This window comes from Martes martes (genome assembly GCF_963455335.1).
Source record: "Martes martes genome assembly, chromosome: 9".
Classification (NCBI taxonomy): Eukaryota; Metazoa; Chordata; class Mammalia; order Carnivora; family Mustelidae; genus Martes; species Martes martes.
In genome coordinates this window covers 72,561,666-72,580,556 of record NC_137896.1, presented here as the reverse complement: position 1 = coordinate 72,580,556, position 18,891 = coordinate 72,561,666, and the positions used below count along the sequence as shown (strand labels likewise).

Genomic DNA, 18,891 nt, shown 5'->3' with positions numbered 1-18,891 from the left:
TTCCTCTCTCTCTCTCTGCCTGCCTCTCTGTCTACTTGTGATCTCTCTCTGTCAAATAAATAAATAAAATCTTTAAAAAAAAAAACAAAGAAAGGGCAAAACCACTAAAAACAAAGCTATTTACTCAACTGAACAGCTGGTGTGCGGTCTGAGGTTGTATAGCACTAATTACCCCAGAGGCTGCCTAAGAACATGATTGTCCTTTTCTCTTTATTTCCAGTACTGATTTTTTCCCCTCCAGTTCCTCCTTTGAATATAATTTACTCTGCAGTAATAAGAAAGAAGACATAAGAGAACTGAGATGCACGTTTTGGGAAAAATAAAGGAAAGTAAAAGCTTTTGGCCTTCACATGTTTTAGGTTGAAATATAACACAAACACAGGTGACAGAATGCCAGCAAATATACAGGTGCACATGTGAATATTGTACGTGTCTCTTAGGCACAGGGGGCAAAAGGAGAGTGGACATTTGATTTCAAACCAAGCTAGCATGATTCTTTTTTTAAACCCATGCTTAGTATCTTTAAGTTTTTGCAAAGAATTTTCTACAAGAATGAATTTTTAAAACCCAAGTATACCACAGCACCAGTGTAAAACAAAACATATGCTGTATTCTTTCCAAGCCAAAGAAAATAGTCAAATCCAAATGTGGCACCTTGTACAAGACCACTGGCCTGGACATTGAAAAAAGTCAGTGACTAAGAAAAGGAGACTCCTTTATAACCTAAGATGCATACTACTTTGGGTCTTGGAAAAATAACAATGATTTCAATTTTTACAATTTATTTACCTTTTTCCCTTTCAGTGTCCAAAGTTCATGCCTTGCATTTGATTGTTGTCTTAAAGTCTCCTTTAAATTGTAACAATCCCCTTTTGCCATTTATTTTAAGGCTCACTGTTATTTTTTAGTACTACTAAGAAAGTAACTGCTGCCAGTTAAAGTTACGACATGCCAGCGAGTATGAGACGCCTCTCAATTTCAGAAGTCATGACATTAATGTATTAATGAAGTATGGCAGATTGCCAGAGGCCATCACCACGGTAAGCAATGGAACTGGATATCAGACTACAAGCAATCTGGCTCCTGAACTCATTCTTTTGGTCACTACTCAATGCTGTCATTTTTTAATTCCAGTGTAGTTAACATATGGTTATATTTGTTTCAGGTGTACTGCAGTTGCCCCTCCCCCTTTTTAAAGATTTATTTATTTATTTATTTATTTTTAAAAGATTTTATTTATTTATTTGTCAGAGAGAGAGAGAGAGTACTCACTGGCAGACGGAGGCAGAGGGAGAAGCAGGCTCCCTGCCAAGCAAGGGGCCCGATGTGGGACTCAATCCCAGGATGCTGGGATCATGACCCGAGCCGAAGGCAGCTGCTTAACCAACTGAGCCACCCAGGCGTCTCAAGATTTATTTATTTTAAAGAGAGAGAGTGTGTGTGCATATGAGTGGGAGGGGAGGTAGATGGAGTGAGAGAGAATCTCAAGCAGACTTCGTGCTGCATGGAAAGCCTGAAGCAGGGCTCAATCCCAAGACCTGGAGATCATGACCTGGGTGGAAACCAAGAGTCAGTCGTTTAACTCACTCAGCCACCCAGGCACCCCTTGCAGGTGCTCTTTTTTAATGGATGCAGTGCCTTCATGAATTTGTTTTAGGATAACATTTACAAATTTTAAACATTTATCTTCTGGTTATTTCCTTCAGGTCAGCTGTTTATTTGCACACTTTTTTCTTGTGCTTTTGCTTTTCTTTAAAAAAAAATAGTCATTGTTGAGCATGGTATCAATTATTGGGCCTCACTTTGGGGTCCATGGATGAAATGCAGGAAGAGAACTGCTCTTTCATCTCCCTCCAGCCTTTGTCTACATAAGGAAGGTTTTGTTAGGGATTATGAAGATCCTCTAATGCTCTCAGGGTAGATTGTTAAATTAAGAGAAACAAATGTAGTTTTAGCTAGAAACCAACACTGTTGCTTATAGACTTTCTATGTGTAAAGGAATGGGGTATGAGGTTTGGGTTGGCTGTTCATATACATCTTTTAATCATCCTAATTTTATTTATTTATCTATTATTTTAAATCATCCTACCTTTTTTTTTTTAAGATTTTATTTATTTATTTGTCAGAGAGAGAGAGGGAGAGAGAGTGAGCAAGCACAGGCAGAGGCAGAGGGAGAAGCAGGCTTCCTGCCAACCAAGGAGCCCGATGTGGGACTCGATCCCAGGACGCTGGGATCATGACCTGAGCTGAAGGCAGCTGCTTAACCAACTGAGCCACCCAGGCATCCCAAATCATCCTACTTTTAATCCTACAGACCCTCTTGCTTTCTCTTCTTGTTGTTTCCAGGTTTAGTACTTCTCCAGGCTCTGCTGGCAGAAATGTCTTCTCCATGGGTGTAGCCTTCTTGTGGGTGTGTGCATGTTTGTTTTAGACTGCAGTTTTTTTCCTGCACTGGCTTAAACCCCAAAGGAATCCCATGTGTTTTCTCTCTTCTAGAATGAATGAATGCATTTTAGTGGAATTTTGGTAGGAAGTGGAGGAAAACGATTGCCCTTAGTTTGTCCTATACAGAGTAGATAATTCATAAATATTTGTTGACTAAATCAGTTAATGCTGTTGAAAAAATTGGGCAAAGCATATTTTGTTTAAATTTTTTAAAATTATGACTGTAGGGTATGGGTAATTAAATGAATCCTCTTTCTTTTTTCATCCCTTTAATTTATCCTATTTCAGGAAAGAATCTCATTGAGGTTAAAACTTACCAGCGGAGGTACAAAATGAGAAAGCTGCTTTTTCTCACAATTTTTTTAAAAATTAAGAGCCTTAATTCCATTTGTTTCTTTTTAGTGTTTAGCACAGTGTTTGGTATGTTTTAAGTATTCAATAAATGATAGTTATTATTTTTATGTTTAACTTAAACTCTTTTTTTTTTAAAAGATTTTATTTATTTATTTGACAGAGAGAGAGAGATCACAAGGAGGCAGAGAGGCAGGCAGAGAGAGAGGGGGAAGGAGGCTCCCCGCTGAGCAGAGAGCCCAATGCGGGGCTTGATCCCAGGACCCTGGGATCATGACCTGAGCCGAAGGCAGAGGCTTTAACCCACTGAGCCACCTAGGTGCCCCTAAACTCTTTGTCTCTCATTTTCATCATCTAAAAAAATGGGAATTAATATATGTATCAATGGAATAGATTTTGGTATATATACTATTTGTTGCATAAGGTTAATTATTATTCTTTGATCTGTGAACAGCTACTTATTTTTTTCCATGAGGCTTTCTCTGATCTTATTAGTTTGAATTAATAATTTGTAGTTCTGTATCCTTCTTGTATTTTTTGTCACAGCCTTTATGCTAAATAACATTGATTTGCTTGGTTGTATGTCTTTCCACTAAATGTGGTTCTTGATAGCCGGGTACTCTTTTTTCTTGGTAGTCTTAGTGCATAGTTACTGCTTGACACAAATCACAAGTCCCTCATTTTTGCTGGGTCTTAACTGATGAGGAGGATGGGTGACTGGAACATGGGTGGGGTACATTAGTGGAAAGTGAAATGTGTGATAAGTATGCTGACGCCATATTATAAGTAGTTGAATACCAAGTTAAAGAAATTGAAATTTGTTTTGTATGCTGTGGGAGGTGTTTTTGATTATTGACCAGCTTAGTTCCATATTTTAGAAACATAATTCTCATTGCAGAGTAGAGAATGTATTGGAAAGACGAAAAGAGATTGGTGGTAAGGAGAAGACGTAAAAAACTCTAGCTCTTGGGGCGCTTGGGTGGCTCAGTGGTTAAGCGGCTGTCTACGGCTCAGGTCATGATACCAGGGTCCTGGGATCAAGCCCCGCATCAGACACTCCGCTGAGCAGAGAGCCTGCTTCTCCCTCTCCCTCTGCCTGCTGCTCTGCCTACTTGTGCTCTTTATCTCTCTGTTGAATAAATAATAAAAATCTTTAAAAAATAAAAACAAAATTCTGGCTCTTGCTGTATTTCAAGTTTCCCATTTTAGCTGAGAAATCTTCCAGCTTATACTTGAAGGATAGGTTTTATCATCATGTAATATTTCAAGCCACATCACAGATAGGCTCCAGCTTTTCCCTGCTAACTGTTCTTTGACTTATTAAGAAATGTTATATGAAGTTTTAAGTAAAATAAAGGCTAAAATTTTGTGTATATTGGGAAAATATCATTCATTTTCAGGGCACCTGGGTGGCTCAGTGGGTTAAAGCCTCTGCCTTCAGCCCTGGTCATGATGCCAGGGTCCTGGGATCAAGCCCCAGCATCGGGCTCTCTGCTTAGCAGGGACCCTGCTTCCCCGACTCTCTCTCTGCCTGCGTCTCTGCCTACTTGTGATCTCTCTCTCTGTCAAATAAATAAATAAAATCTTTAAAAAAAAAGAAAATATCATTCATTTTCTCTAGAAGCTTGTTAATTGATGAGTATCTTAAACCTGTTTGTTGTATTTTCTGTTCAAATAATTGTTCAACATTTAATGTGTGTCATGTGTGGGGAGGTAATGTGGGATAAAGTTTTCTTCTTGGGAAAAGAGATGAATTCTGTTTTTAGTATGCTAAGTTTCAGGTGCTTGTGTAGCTCAATAAGGTATATGAGATACCTTACTTATAAGACATAGAGTCATAAAGAACTTGAGAAAGATTGGAAGTTTTCTCAATAAAGATGGTGATTGAAACCTAGGACTTGGTGAGTTTGTGTATCTGATTAAAAAATCTAAGATGTAAGTAAATACAACGAAATGTTCTGCTCTTTTGGACTTAGTGAAATGAGATTCTTGCTTACTAGTGTCTGGTGCATCAGAATTGTAAAGGATGAAATGGAGATCTTTGGGTTAAATCAGGAAAGAGTCATTGGTGACTGAAGACTACACCGACTTCTTGAGTACAGCAAGAGCAAAGGTAGATTGGAGGGGCATTAAGAGGAGCTGATAGGGAAATAGAACATTGTAGTTAAAAAATTCTGTGAAGGACTGCAGCCAATTAAGCTGACTGTGCTCTTTGTCTGTGGGGGCTCAGTGTGCCATGGCTGCAAACAGTAGCCTCCTCGGTAGTGTGTGCAGCCTGTTGATTATATGGGTTGCCCTAAGGGACCTTGGAGATAGCCCTTTTTGGTGGATGCTGGGGTCTGACCTCATGGCTATCTCTAATTTAGGCTGCAGACAGGTATGTGGGGTGCCTTTGGAAAGCCCCAGGGCACAGTAGCCAGGGTCCACACTGGCCAAGTCATCATGTCCATCCGTACCAAGCTGCAGAACAAGGAACATGTGATTGAGGCCCTACACAGGGCCAAGTTCAAGTTCCCTGGCCGCCGGAAGATCCACATCTCCAAGAAGTGGGGCTTTACTAAGTTCAATGCGGATGAATTTGAAGACATGATGGCTGAATAGTGGCTTATCCCAGATGGCTGTGAGGTCAAATACATCCCTAACCATGGTCCCTTGGACAAATGGAGGGCTCTGCACTCTAGAGAACCTTGGCACTACCCCTTCCCATCATATTCATGTCCACAAATAAATCCAACTTCCTGTCAAAAAAAAAAAAATTCTGTGAAGGATAGTAAAGTAGGAAGAATAAAAGAAATTACAGGGGTAAATGGTGGTTTTTCCAGTTACAGAATGTATGTTTATTTGTTGTCAAACTTTTTATAAAGACAAGAAGGCCTTAGTATGATTAAATGAAACCACCAAGAGATTAGTGCTGAATATGTAATGTTTTAGAAGGGAAAATGAACCTTAAGAAGAATGAAAAAACTCGGAGATTCAATAAAGCTTATTTTCATCATATAATCTTAACATACAGAAGAATAATTTTAGTAGTTGTCTCTTGAGAAGTTAAAATTCTTTGAAAAGTAGCCACAGGATTAAAAAAAAATCATCCCACTAATCTTTGAGTTTCTAATATATGCTTAGGGTGAATTTATTTTAAGGCTTTAGAAACACATAAAAACAGATTGTTGAGAGCTGAATAAATACATAGAAAATATAGTCACAGTATCTTTGGTGAGAAAAGCATAATTGGAATATTTGGTATGTAGATTTTAACATGATGTGATGAGAGAGAATTTTAAGTGCATCCATCATTTGACTGACTTTGAAAGAATCAGGGATGATAAATTATAGGAGTATGATGCATCGATAGTCACAACTATTCCAAAGTTATAATTTATTTTTTTAATTTTTTTTTAAAGATTTTTATTTATTCATTTGACAGAAAGAGATCACAAGTAGGCAGAGAGGCAGGCAGAGAGAGTGGGAAGCCAGAGAGCCTGATGCGGGGCTCGATCCCAGGACCCCGGGATCATGACCCGAGCCGAAGGCAGAGGTTCAACCCACTGAGCCACTCAGGCGCCCCCAAAGTTGTAATTTAAAAGCTATGTATCCATGGAAAAGAGAAAACTAATATAATGGAAAGAAATGTTGACTATAAAATGTTTAAAAATTTATAATGGACCAAATATGGTTCTTAAATTACAGGCATGATTGTAATCATTACGAATCTCAAAGAGATGCTAAACACATGTACTCTGGATATATATAATGTAAACTAATACTAGGTAATAGTTATTATTATATCAGGTATTCCATAATGCCTTACATATGTTAAAATTAAACGAGCACCTTCAAGATGTAAAATAATACACATTTCAGGTACTTTACTAATAGAAAATGAAAAAAAATCCTTTTTAAGATGAAATACATATCCTATAGATAATGGCTAAATTTTTGAACTCCGTCTTAAAGAAATGAGTCACGTTCATTCTTTAAGATATTCGGAGTTGACACCACAAACCTTTGTTTCTCTAACTGGAAACCTTTTATGTATGGAGGCTGTATCTAGATGGTACTTAATGTTTGTGGTAGAACAAAAAATGACTATGTTTTCCTGGGAGTGGGAAAGGGAAATGTAATAGTGGCCTGCAGTAGGAGTGTAAAAACCTACTTAAAAAAAAACCCCCACTTCATTAGAGATCTATATTAAAAGTTTCTTTTCTCGGGGCGCCTGGGTGGCTCAGTGGGTTAAAGCCTCTGCCTTAGGCTCAGGTCATGATCTCAGGGTCCTGGGATTGAGCCCCACATCGGGCTCTCTGCTCAGCAGGGAGCCTGCTTCCTCCCTCTCTCTGCCTGCCTCTCTGCCTACTTGTGATCTCTGTCTGTCAAATAAATAAATAAATCTTAAGGGGAAAAAAAAAGTTTGTTTCTCAGTGCAGGGTTTACACTCATACTTTCTCTGAATTCCTGAAACTTGAAACTTAACTAGTAGTTGCACTCTGAGGAATGAGTCTTGAGTTTTATGTGTGTGATTAGGGAAGAATGAGAAAAGATACTTTCAAAGTGAGATCCAAGGACTGTAGAGAGAGTTTTGCTGACAGCATCTAGGTAACTTGGTATCTGTTATGATTCCTTTTAGCTGGGAGGCTTCAAACCCTAGCTTCTCTCTAATAAAGTACTATTTAACTTTTCCATTTTAGTCCTGTTTTTCCCCATCCCAGTGAATATCCCTGTTTCTGGGCTTTGGAATATGGCTTCCATATAAATGTTTATGGTACACCATATGTGATATGTCACATTTTTCTAGTCTAATTGTAACTGAAAGCCTAGAAAGACATAAATGGGGATCCCAGAGTTATCTCTTGCCTTTTATATTTTGTAGCGATTATATATTAAATGATAAAAGAATCACTTTGGGGAATTCCAAACTCCTTTGGACTTAGGTTTGTTTGTAAAATGAAAGGCTCTATTTCTGAATTCACCTACATGATTCTGAGCTATAAAATGTGAATCTTGGATTGGCTCATTATATTTGTGGGAATCAATATACATCTATCAAAATTAACTCTAACATCTTTGTGTAGCAAGCTACATACTATTTCCTTATGCAAAAGTTAATTTTGTTTACCTCCTGAAAAAAAAGATGGTGGATAGTGAAGATGGTGAGGTTCAGGTGGGTTTTTAAATATATTGTAGAAAGATCTTGTGTTTTAGAGTGAGAAAGACCTGGATTTCTGCTACTTAACATATGTGTGTAACTGTGCAAGGTACTATGGAAATAAGCTCAGGGAGTTACCCAGAAAATGCTTCCATATGTAAAATGCCTAGCATATTGTTATGAGATACTCATTAATGAATGCTAGCTACTTTTCTTGTTTTATAGGACAAGTGAAATGCCTTCTGTATGACTAATACTGAAAATGTTGGGAAATTATTTAAAATAGTTAGGTAGGGATGCCTGGGTGGCTCAGTGGGTTGGGCCACTGCCTTCAGCTGGGGTCATGATCCCGGGGTCTTGGGATTGAGTCCTGCATCCACATCAGGCTCCTTGCTCGTCAGGGAGCAATTTGTCTCCCTGACAAATAAATAAAATCTTTTAAAAAAATAAAATAAAATAGTTACGTAGCTGAGTAAGTTACCAAGTTAGGTGTTAATAAAGAAGAAAAACATGGAAAGGACTACTTTTCCTACTGTGTAGGACAACTTTGTTTAATGTAAAAATTTTCTGTATTATTAGTTAAGCTGGGATTTGAAGAGTTTTTATTAAGTTTCATAATAAATTTAATGTGATACTGAAATTCTTTTTATGTTAAAAGATTTTAGAGGCTATCTTATTGAGGAAGAAGGAACTCTAATCAGAAATTATCTTGATTAGAGTCAAGATCAATTTTACATGAGTTAATAATACACATGTAACTTTCCTATTTGAGTAGCATCAGCAGCACTCATAAGTGGATACCTTTGTTTTGCTGACAAGACAGAAGGAAAAAAAAATGTAGCAAATGATCAGGTAATGCCACTTCTTTAAAAAACTACAATTCTAAAGGTCATTTCAAACACCAGACTTTCATCATATGTATGTTTCTATTAATTTATAATACCAGGATTGTCATCTCTTTTTTTTAAGTTTCAGTATAAGACTCATACAAAGTGACTGGATGACATGCTGCATTGTTAGTGGACACAATTTGTATAATGTAATTTGTGCCTTTTTAGCTGGATGAATTTTTTCCCATGTAGTAAAATGCATTTATTAAAAAAAGGAGAGGTAGAGAACATTATAATTCCAAGGAAATTTTTATATTAAAAATGCCAATCTTTTTGACTTACATTGGAAAGGGTCTTATTTAATACCTGAACAAGGAAATTCACAATGAAGGCTGAAATTTGTCTAATTACCATATATTTCTAATTACACATTATTTTAAGCTTGTGTATTTTAAACCATGGTTACACAATTATTGTATAGGAATATATTGAAGGTATTACCTTATTATATTTACTGGACTTTGGTTTAATTCTGTACAACTTCAAAATAGTATTGTGATAGGAAACAACAGAATTTTCTTTTACTGTGATAAAAATAAGCTCTGAACTGAGTCCTTCACTGTATTTTTCTAAAGAATTCACTTCTTATGAGCAAGTGTTCAATATCATATAGTTAGGAAACCATTATATTACAACTTGAATTTTTTCTTTAACCATATCCCAGTATTTTAAATATTTATGTGTTTCAGGATATATGAAATTAAACTACACATTTCGATCATATCTTGACTACAACATTAAAAATAAATAAGACCTTCAAGTAAACAGGTTTCCAAATCATATTGCCAGTGTACGTGAAGCTATAGCTTTTCTCTGAAGACTAAAAGCGCTGCTTGTTTGGAAAAGTCAGTGATTGATTAGGTCTTTATAAGCAATTGAGGTTCTGTTCTCCTTCTAAACGTTCCTTTACTAATTTTTCCAAGGAGAAAAGATGCTCATCTGCATCTTCTGGCACAAGGTTCCTCATTGAATTTGCAAGTTCAAAAAGATATTCTGTGTTTCTTCCACTTGGACCAGCTGCATTAAAAATTTGTTCAGCAATGTCTTCTAGTGGAGCAGGACCAAGATAATTAGGATTATCACATGTTCCAATATATAGCAACACAGTGAATGGTTTTGTTGTGGGATCTTTTGGATAAAAAATGACTGTTGTGGTCCTGTAGCCTCCTTTCTCTCTGAAGTCAAGGTATGCTTTTACTTCTTCTTCCTTTCCTACTGGCAGTCTATAAGCAACACCCCAAACACAACCCTGTTGAGAAATGAAAATATAATATTTAGTATTTATAGGGCTAACTTAGCTGAAGATACATTGTGCTCTCAGAAAGTGTCTTATATATTCTTAGAAGTCAATGTAGTTTTGCATTACTTAAAGTGCACCTAGAGGTACAAGCTCAACAAAAGAGGATGCCATTTAGTATTCTGAATGGAGTAATTTACAAAGGATATTTGAAAGTTTCTGCAATGAAAAAATGAACAAATAAAATGAATTTGCTATGGCCTTAAGTAGTTGATTACTTTCTTTCAGAGCTTTTAAAACACAGAATACTTTCTGCAAACAAGGGAACACCTATTACATAAAAAAATAAGTGATGCTGAGCTCTAGCTAAAGCAGGTTGGGGGTATCAAAGCCCTCTCAGCCAGCACCCAGCATTATATCCACTTTTGGTAGGCTTCAGAGTGGCTACAACACTCCATGAAGCAGTTTGGAAACTACTGCCCTATACGGTTAGTGAAATGTTTATGGATTTAAAACCTGAGAACTCTATTTTTAATGACCAAATGAAGACCTGGTATTTTTTATTTCAGTTTCACTAGTTAAAAGACATAATTTTTAAAACTTAAACAATGATAAATAACCTAGTGTACAAGGAAATTATTCCAAATGAAGATTTTTAAAATGCTAATTACCTTCATTGTTTAGTTTGTCCACACAGTATTGGTAAAAATAATGTACTTTGGCTGCAAAGGTTTTGTGTGTGTGTGTTAATACAATATCTGTGCTATAAGCAGGATTCACAGTTCGTAGTATAGATTTTCTAGTTTATTCACAATCTTTAACTATTAACTTTCAAAACTAAACTTTAGGTTGCTAAGTATCTTCTTGAGTTAATTTAACATTCTATAGAAACGAAGTGCTGTATATTAATTTTAATTAAGAGTAACTGTTACCAGTTTGAAGCTTTTTTTTTTTTAATTAAGTAGGCTCTATTCCCAATATGGGGCTTGAACTCAGGACCTTGAGATCAAGAATCAAATGCTATACCAATGGGGCTAGCCAGGCACCCTGAAGCCATTTTTATATATGCTTTTCTTAATGCAAATTATGAAAGTATTTCATTTCACTATTTCACCTATTCATCAGCTGTTGATAGTTGCTTATTTTTTGTACATCAAAGTTCTTTCCAAAGTTAAATTCTTAACTTCAAAATATAAAAGTTTGTATCTAGACATCTATGAAATGATTGAAAATATTTAAGAAACAGAGAACTATCAGGTAATTATGTTTTCTAGTGCTCCAAATCTCTTTAAAAACCTATTTGCTATTAGTAAAATTAGGCCATAAAGAAAGTGATAATTCCTGACTGGGATTTTTGCTGAGAATGGTAGACTCCTAGCAAATGTGATGAGTTTTAAGGGTTCCATTTGATTTTTAGTAGCAGTCTGGCTGTCTGAGGGCTGGCTCCATCAATTCTTTTTTTTTTTTTTTTTTTTTTTTTTTTTTTTGCTCCATCAATTCTTAATCAATAAACTGAATAAGAAAATTTAAAAAAAAGAAAAGAAAATGAGATTATATGCCATTTGGTTTTATTTTGTTGTCTACTTGTAGTCTGCATTCCAACTTTTCCCAACAGTTGAAAAGAAACACAACAAATACAGAGAGGAATTCTAGACCTAGTGTTCAAACTGTCTGTGATGGCTGTTAATAAAATTTCACTGATTATTTTAAACTGAGAAACATCGTAACATTTTATATGATTAAAGGCTATACAAAAAAGAATAATTATACCATACCCCAGGATCTTCAACAAGAGTCACAACTCTTCCAGGCTGTTTTAAAAAAAGTAAAAAAAAAAAAAAAAAAATTTTTTTTCTGAATCAGTTTTTCAACTAACCAAGCATTAGCAATTTATTGTTGACATGGAATATTTTAATTTCATTTGTTCATACTAAACACTTTCTTAGCACTTATTTTTTATGATAAATGTTCAAGTGGCCTACTAAGAAAATAATATACCTTACGTTTTCTAAAAGATTCCCTTCAATTTGTGTATATTATGTTCATTTAAAATTGATATATTAGGGGCGCCTGGGTGGCTCAGTGGGTTAAGCCTCTGCCTTTGGCTCAGGTCGGGGTCCCAGGGATCGAACCCCACATCGGTCTCTCTGCTCAGCGGGGAGCCTGCTTCTCCCCCCCACCCCACCTCTCTGTCTACTTGTGCTCTCTGTCAAATAAATAAATAAAATCTTTAAAAAATAAATAAATAAATAAATAAATAAAATTGATATATTAAAATACACACCTGTGACTAAGTCTCATCTAAAATAAAGGTAAGGGAAGAAGCAATTATAAATAAAAATTCTGGTCAGATTCTTTTTTTTTTTTTTTTTAAGATTTTATTTATTTATTTGACAGACAGAGATCACAAGTAGGCAGAGAGGCAGGCAGAGAGAGGGAGGAAGCAGGCTCCCTGCTGAGCAGAGAGCCCCCGATGTGGGGCTCAATCCCAGGACCCTGAGATCATGACCTGAGCAGAATGCAGAGGCCTTCTGAGCCACCCAGGCTCATAGTTTTGTTTTCTTTTAAGATTTTATTTATTTGACAGGAAGAGACACAGAGAGAGAGGCAACACAAGCAGGGGGAGTGGGAGAGGGAGAAGCAGGCCTCTGGCTGAGCAGGGAGCCCTATGCGGGGCTCCATCCCAGGGCCCTGGGATCATGAACTCAGCTAAAGACAGACGCTTAACAACTGAGCCACCCAGGCACCCAGAATCCTATAGTTTTATTAGGGAACAAACATGCTCTTCCAGAGTGCTTTCCTCTAATAGGGAAGTAGTTCTCAAACTTCAGTGTAGATCAAAATTACTTGGAGGGTTGATAAACACATTGCTTAGTCCACAGTCCCAGAATTGCTAATCCTGTAGGTCTGGAGCTCTCTGAGAATTTGCTTTTTTTTCTTTTTTTTTAAAATACACTTCCTATCTAGTGCCAAAGGCTATGTATCTATTGACATGTTAGCATCATTAGTTGAGAATGCTGAATTGTAAGCATTTTAACATTTTTGTTTTAACATTTGTTTGCCCACTGTTCTGGTACACACTCTCCATAAATCATTCAGATATTTGTGTCATCTTCATTACTGTTTCCTCTAGTCTTTGTCTATTTGTATAGATAATTTGTAATCATGGAAAACATAGGATTTTGGATTATATTTCTTATTTAATTATATTTTCTTTTTAGTCTTCTCATACATTTTAATAATTGCATAATACTGTATTATCAGTGAGCTATAATTTAATATAAATATTTATAATTTATATTTATATTTATAAATATATTTATATATAAATATATATAAATATATTTATAATTATATTTATAATTTATATTTTTATAATAATTTATATAATTTATATAACATATAAATTATATTTATAAATATATATTTATATTTATATTTTAATTTATAATTATAATTTAAATATTTTTGTGTTATTGGGCATTTAGATTTGACTTGTTTTCTATTTAAGAAAACGCTACAATGAGGATACATATATTGATGGTATTACCGTATTACTTTCAACTTCAAAGTGAATTAGCAGCTATTTGCTGAATCCCTAGCTATGTTGTAGAGAAAACAAAACCTTGATTCTTGCTTTCAAGAGCTTATATTGTAATTCTGGAACATGAACTTAACACGTGAAATAGAGAACACTTAAGGGCTAAGATGTATAGTATGAATGCAGTAAGAATTCTGAGTCTTGGGTGGTCAGAAAGGAAGACAAAATTCTGGCGAAAGGGCATAATTCATAAGTGTGGTCCTCAAGTGTGGACCTAAAGGCAAGACTGACTACACAGCTTAAGTGTCTGACTTTAGCAGATGACCCCAACATATAGAGAAGATGATCCCAAAAGATAACTGGAGAAACAGGATAGTCAGATTTGAAAAGCCAAGGAATGGAGGTGAAGTTAGGGGACAATGGAAAATAAGAAGCCAATGACATCTGGGAGAAATAGGAATTTAGGAGCTACTGTAGTACTTGAGGAGTGGATGACTTGGTATGGTAAAAGAAATGTTTGGGAAAGACCTGAGTGGTAAAGTGTATAGTATGCAAGTTAGAGTGGGATGGAAGTAGACTCTTGAGTAAGAAATGTTAGAGGTCCAGGTGACAAGTTCTGTACTCCTGTTTTCCTTGTCTCCCCTTATATCCAGCCCAGTCATCAATTCTTAGTAGCTCTGTCTTTTGATTCTTCTGTATCTGGTTCCTCTGCATCCTTCAGTGGCTTCCTTAGGGACCTCACTGCCTGCCTATATTTTGTTTACCTATAGTTTGTTCTCTTCTTGACCCTGGAATAACTTTCTAGTGCAAAAATTGGGCCACTCACTCCTGTGCTCTGAATTTTTCAGGGTTATAATATTCTACAGGATAAAATAAAAATTCCTCAGCATAACTTAACTACACACCTCATTTCTTACCACTTTCCCTCTCAAGCTGTACTGATTTATTTGTAACTTTTACAAACATTCATATGTTTGTATATACCAGTACTCAGTGTGGAATGCTCTTTTATATCTCTGGAATATCCTCCTGCCCTTCCATCCATAAAGGCTTGGCTGACTCCCCAGGAAACTCTGTAGCAGCTCCTTCTCCTAAACTCTCATTTCTCCTTTTATACATCACTTCCCTGTAGCACTTGTCAGGTATTGCTGTTTGCATAGGCATCTCCTACTTGTATATGTAAGCACTCAGTAGTAACTGTTGAAAGAGGGAGGAGTGGTAGAAAAGTCCTGGACTTTAGGTGGTGGCATATTTGAAACAGAAAACAAGGAATCATTTTAAGGGGAAATAAATGGACTCCCTGTGATTGCTTATAGATGATACAGACATGGACTTTTGGCATTACTGATAAAATTTACTTGGAAATATTTTCTTTTTTTTTTTGAAATATTTTCTTTTTTAAAGATTGATTTATTGGGGTACGTGGGTGTCTCAGTGTTGGTTAAGCCTCTGCCTTCGGCTTAGGTCATTATCTCAGGCTCCTGGTATTGAGCCCCACATCCAGCTCTCTGCTCAGCAGGGAGCCTGCTTCCCCCTCTCCCTGCCTGCCTCTCTGCTTACTTGTGATCTCTCTCTCTCTCTGTCAAATAAATAAATAAAATATTCAAAAAAAATAAAGATTGATTTATTTTAGAGAGAGCATGCGAGTGGGGGGAGGGGCAGAGGGAGAGGGAGAGCATCTCAAGCAGACTCCCCACTGAGCAGGGAGCTGGCTGCGCTGATCTCACCACCCTTAGGAACGACCTGAGCTGAAATCAAGAGTTGGGTACTCAACCAACCCAGGCACCCCTTGGAAATATTTTCTAAAACTTAAACTTTTTGTCCCTAAAATAAACATGCTATTGAGAAACAGTATATATTTGTAAATCACATGAATGCTTTTTGGGGGGATTGAAACTAAAGAAGGGGTTTTTGAAGCTGAATAGGATTGGAAGTTATCATGAAATATGGGGCATTATGGGTGCTTTGAGTAATGAGTAATTTTTCTGATCTAGACCTAGAACAGAGATTAAGTAAATGTTCATGATTATCTCTTGTGTTAAAATGTTTCCTCTTTTTGAAATTGAAGTATATTCTCTCTGCTGTGAAAAAATGTTCACATTTAAATAAATCCTTAATTTGGTGAGATGCTACGAGTTTTGTTATATATAAATGAGATGCTTAATAAAACTTAGGAAGAAATTAAAGTTTAATATGCTAAAAAGAAAGTATGATTGAATAAACCAAGTAGGTTTGGTATTTTTCCCACAAATGTCACATTGCAGTGTGTGGAAATGAGCCTAACATTTGTTTAATAATATCACATTTCATGTGATATTCATGTACACATTTCATGTGTACTGATGACTAACTTACTAGGAGCATATGTTGCTATAAGAAACATAGTTCTATAAAACATCCATGTCATTCTTCTAATTTGCTGGATATCTCTGCAGCCTTTTGTATTCTTAACAGTTAAGATTTATATAAAGCTGGTGATCCACTATAATAAAAAATGTTAAGTAAAATAATAATGTAGTTTCCAGCTTTATTTTTTTTTTTTAACAGAACAGTATACTTAGAAAATGTCTGTAACTTAGACTTTCCTTTAATTTGCTATGTTGGATCCTTTAAATAAAAGTAGATGTATAGGGGCGCCTGGGTGGCTCAGTGGGTTAAAGCCTCTGCCTTTGGCTCAGGTCATGATCCCAGGGTCCTGGGATCGAGTCCCACATCGGGCTCTCTGCTCCGCAGGGAGCCTGCTTCCTCCTCTCTCTCTCTGCCTGCCTCTCTGCCTATTTGTGATCTCTGTCTGTCAAATAAATAAAATCTAAAAAAAAAGAAAAAGTAGATGTATAACTATTAGCTATTGCAGTCTCCCTGTCCCCTAACTTACCTGCCCTATATTTTAGTAAATTTAAGTTAAAAAATAATACTGGCTTTTATACCTCCTTTATTCTTTTAAAGAATCGTGAGCTGTGGCATTGACGACAACTTATTTTTCTATTTCGACAATGTACATATCTCCATGTGCTATATAACAAATGCATCATACAGTTGGATTGAAACTAGAGTAGTAGGGCACCTAGGTGGCTCAGCATCTGCCTTCTGCTCAGGTCCTGATCCCAGGGTCTTGGAATCAAGCCCCACATCGAGTCTGCTTCTCCCTTTCCCTCTGACCCCTGTTCATGCTCTCACTCACTCTATCTCTCAAATAAATAAATAAATAAAAATCTAAAAAAAAAAAACCCCTAGAGTAGTAAAATATGCTATTAAGACCTTATTTCTGGGGCTCTAGGGTGGCTCAGTTGATTAAGCATAGGATTCTTGATTTCGGCTCAGGTCCTCATCTCAGGGTGGTGAGATCAAGCCCCTCATTGGGCTCTGTGCTGGACATGTAGCCTCTGGACACATAGCCTGCATGCACAAGGTTCTCGCTCTCCCTTTACCCACCCCCCAGAGCAGATGGCTCTTTCTCTCTCTAAAAACAAAACAAAACAAACAAACAAAACAAAAAAAGCATATTTGTAAACATTTAACTCTTGGTCATTAAAATTTGGAGGCTGGGTTAAGGCTTTTCTCTTCAGAATAGAAGTTTTAAGTGTTCATATCTGACAACTCAGAAGGCATTTTACTTTACTTATAACTTTTATTTTATTAACAAGTTTCACTTTACTGAACTCTTTAAAGTCTTAAATATTGTTCGGTAACATTCTCTTTTTTAAAAACGGTTTTATTTTTAAGTAATCTCTACACCCAATGTGGGGTTCAAGTTTACAACTACGAAATCTAGACCTGCATGCTGTACCCGTTTTATAACATTCTTGAAGAAATTTTTGCCATTAAGGTTCTGTTGTCCTACTAATATGCATTTGCCTTAAGTTAGTCCACTGTTTTCAAGTTATCTGCCTACCTTAAAGCCAGATTGTGTTTTGGGGCCAATATTTTTAAATTTTTAAAATTTAAATTTTAAATTTTTAAAAAACAATAATCAAGCCCATATAACTCTCAGAGTACTTTAGAGAACATATAAACAGTAAACAATTTTGTACCCTCCCAAAAGTTAGGAGATTAACTAAAACACGTATTTATGGTATCCAAATTGTTACCCAAAACTTAGTTTTCCTTGTGGATTGGTTGTTTTGCAGCCAATACAAGTCTGATTTGCATAAGCAGCTCACTGCTACTCCTTCGTAGACACATTTTGGGATGAATGTCTTTGTATGACCAAAAAATGGATCAAAGAACTTATATTTCACATTCATAATTCAAAAGAGAAACATGGAGAAACATTAAATAATTTTGGATACAGTAATGGGTACTGTGTTACTCAAATTACAAACCAGGTACTCATTTAACTTTGCTGGTACCTGACAACCAAACTAAGTGATCAAGGTTAGCTCCCTTAATAACCGGAGATAATTTTCGAAACTTGTTCTGTGACCTTAGGTGTCATAAAATAAAACCTTTGGAAAGATACAAAGAAACCTCAGAAATAACATGCTCGTTTAAACTGAAACCAATGAAAGTCTGCCAGAATGCAGAAATGCCAACAAATTTAACTTTAAAAAGTTGAATGTGCGAGTTGATTTTGGTATTTCAACTCCGTGGTGCCACGAAGATTGATCTTCCCGCCTGTTTTTTTTTTTTTTTGGGCAGAAGTTGCCAAGAGATGGGGTCCCCTCCCAGCACGTCAGCCTTGTGCGAGCTTGTGTGCTTGTGCCCACGTTTCCTGCTTCCTCAAGAAACTAACCACCCGCATCTCAAGTGACTTCGGAAGGAATGCCCTTGGTTTGGGAGAGAGGTAGGGGGCAAGTGGTCGAGGAAGACGGGACAGATATAACAGCTTTATTCCTAACCCACTTGCTCAGCCCTCAGAAGCGTTGGGGTGTAGCTCCAGCAAAGCTGGGCCAGGAGTTGGGGAGCAACGCTCCGAGGGCAGTAAGGGTGGGGGTACTGGTTGGTGCCTCACCTTGCCGGGGACCCCGCGATGGTCGGTGCTTCCCTGCCAGAAGCGCCTGTTGTAGCCCGTGATGTATCCGAGCATCTTGTCCTGATAAGGGAAGTCCACCTTCCAGATCAGGGACCCATAACCAAAAACCCACATTCTTCCCTAGTTCCTCCGCTGCGGTAGCGGTCGACCCTCAGCTGTGGTCTCTACGGTGCCGGCACCAGCCTGGAAGACGCAAGTAACCGGCTGGGCGGCCGCAGGCGCAGTAGCTGCACTGTCTGCTGGGGGGGGGGGGCGTGCGCAAAGCACACTGGGACACGTAGTTCGAGGATCGTCTTCCGACTCGGTCAGCGTTAT

The 18,891-nt window shown here is 36.9% G+C and overlaps 2 protein-coding genes across 4 annotated transcripts in view; one reads left to right on the top strand and one right to left on the bottom strand.

Moving 5' to 3' along the window:
• The window catches only part of ASB3 (ankyrin repeat and SOCS box containing 3), a 108,824-nt gene that overhangs the window by 5,501 nt on the left and 84,432 nt on the right, over positions 1-18,891 (top strand). The gene's annotated exons all lie outside the window — the stretch shown is intronic.
• Positions 9,059-18,779, bottom strand: CHAC2 (ChaC glutathione specific gamma-glutamylcyclotransferase 2). Of its 2 annotated transcripts, XM_080813009.1 has the most exons (3): positions 18,556-18,779; positions 11,839-11,874; positions 9,059-10,075 (listed from the first exon to the last, which is right to left on the bottom strand). In XM_080813009.1, the coding sequence occupies exons 1-3, from the start codon at positions 18,688-18,690 to the stop codon at positions 9,692-9,694; spliced, it is 555 nt and encodes a 184-aa protein (XP_080669135.1). In that variant the 5' UTR covers positions 18,691-18,779; the 3' UTR covers positions 9,059-9,691. The 2 variants fall into 2 exon arrangements, with proteins under 2 accessions (XP_080669135.1, XP_080669136.1); XM_080813010.1 differs by lacking the exon at positions 11,839-11,874 and having other exon boundaries at positions 9,065-10,075; positions 18,556-18,778.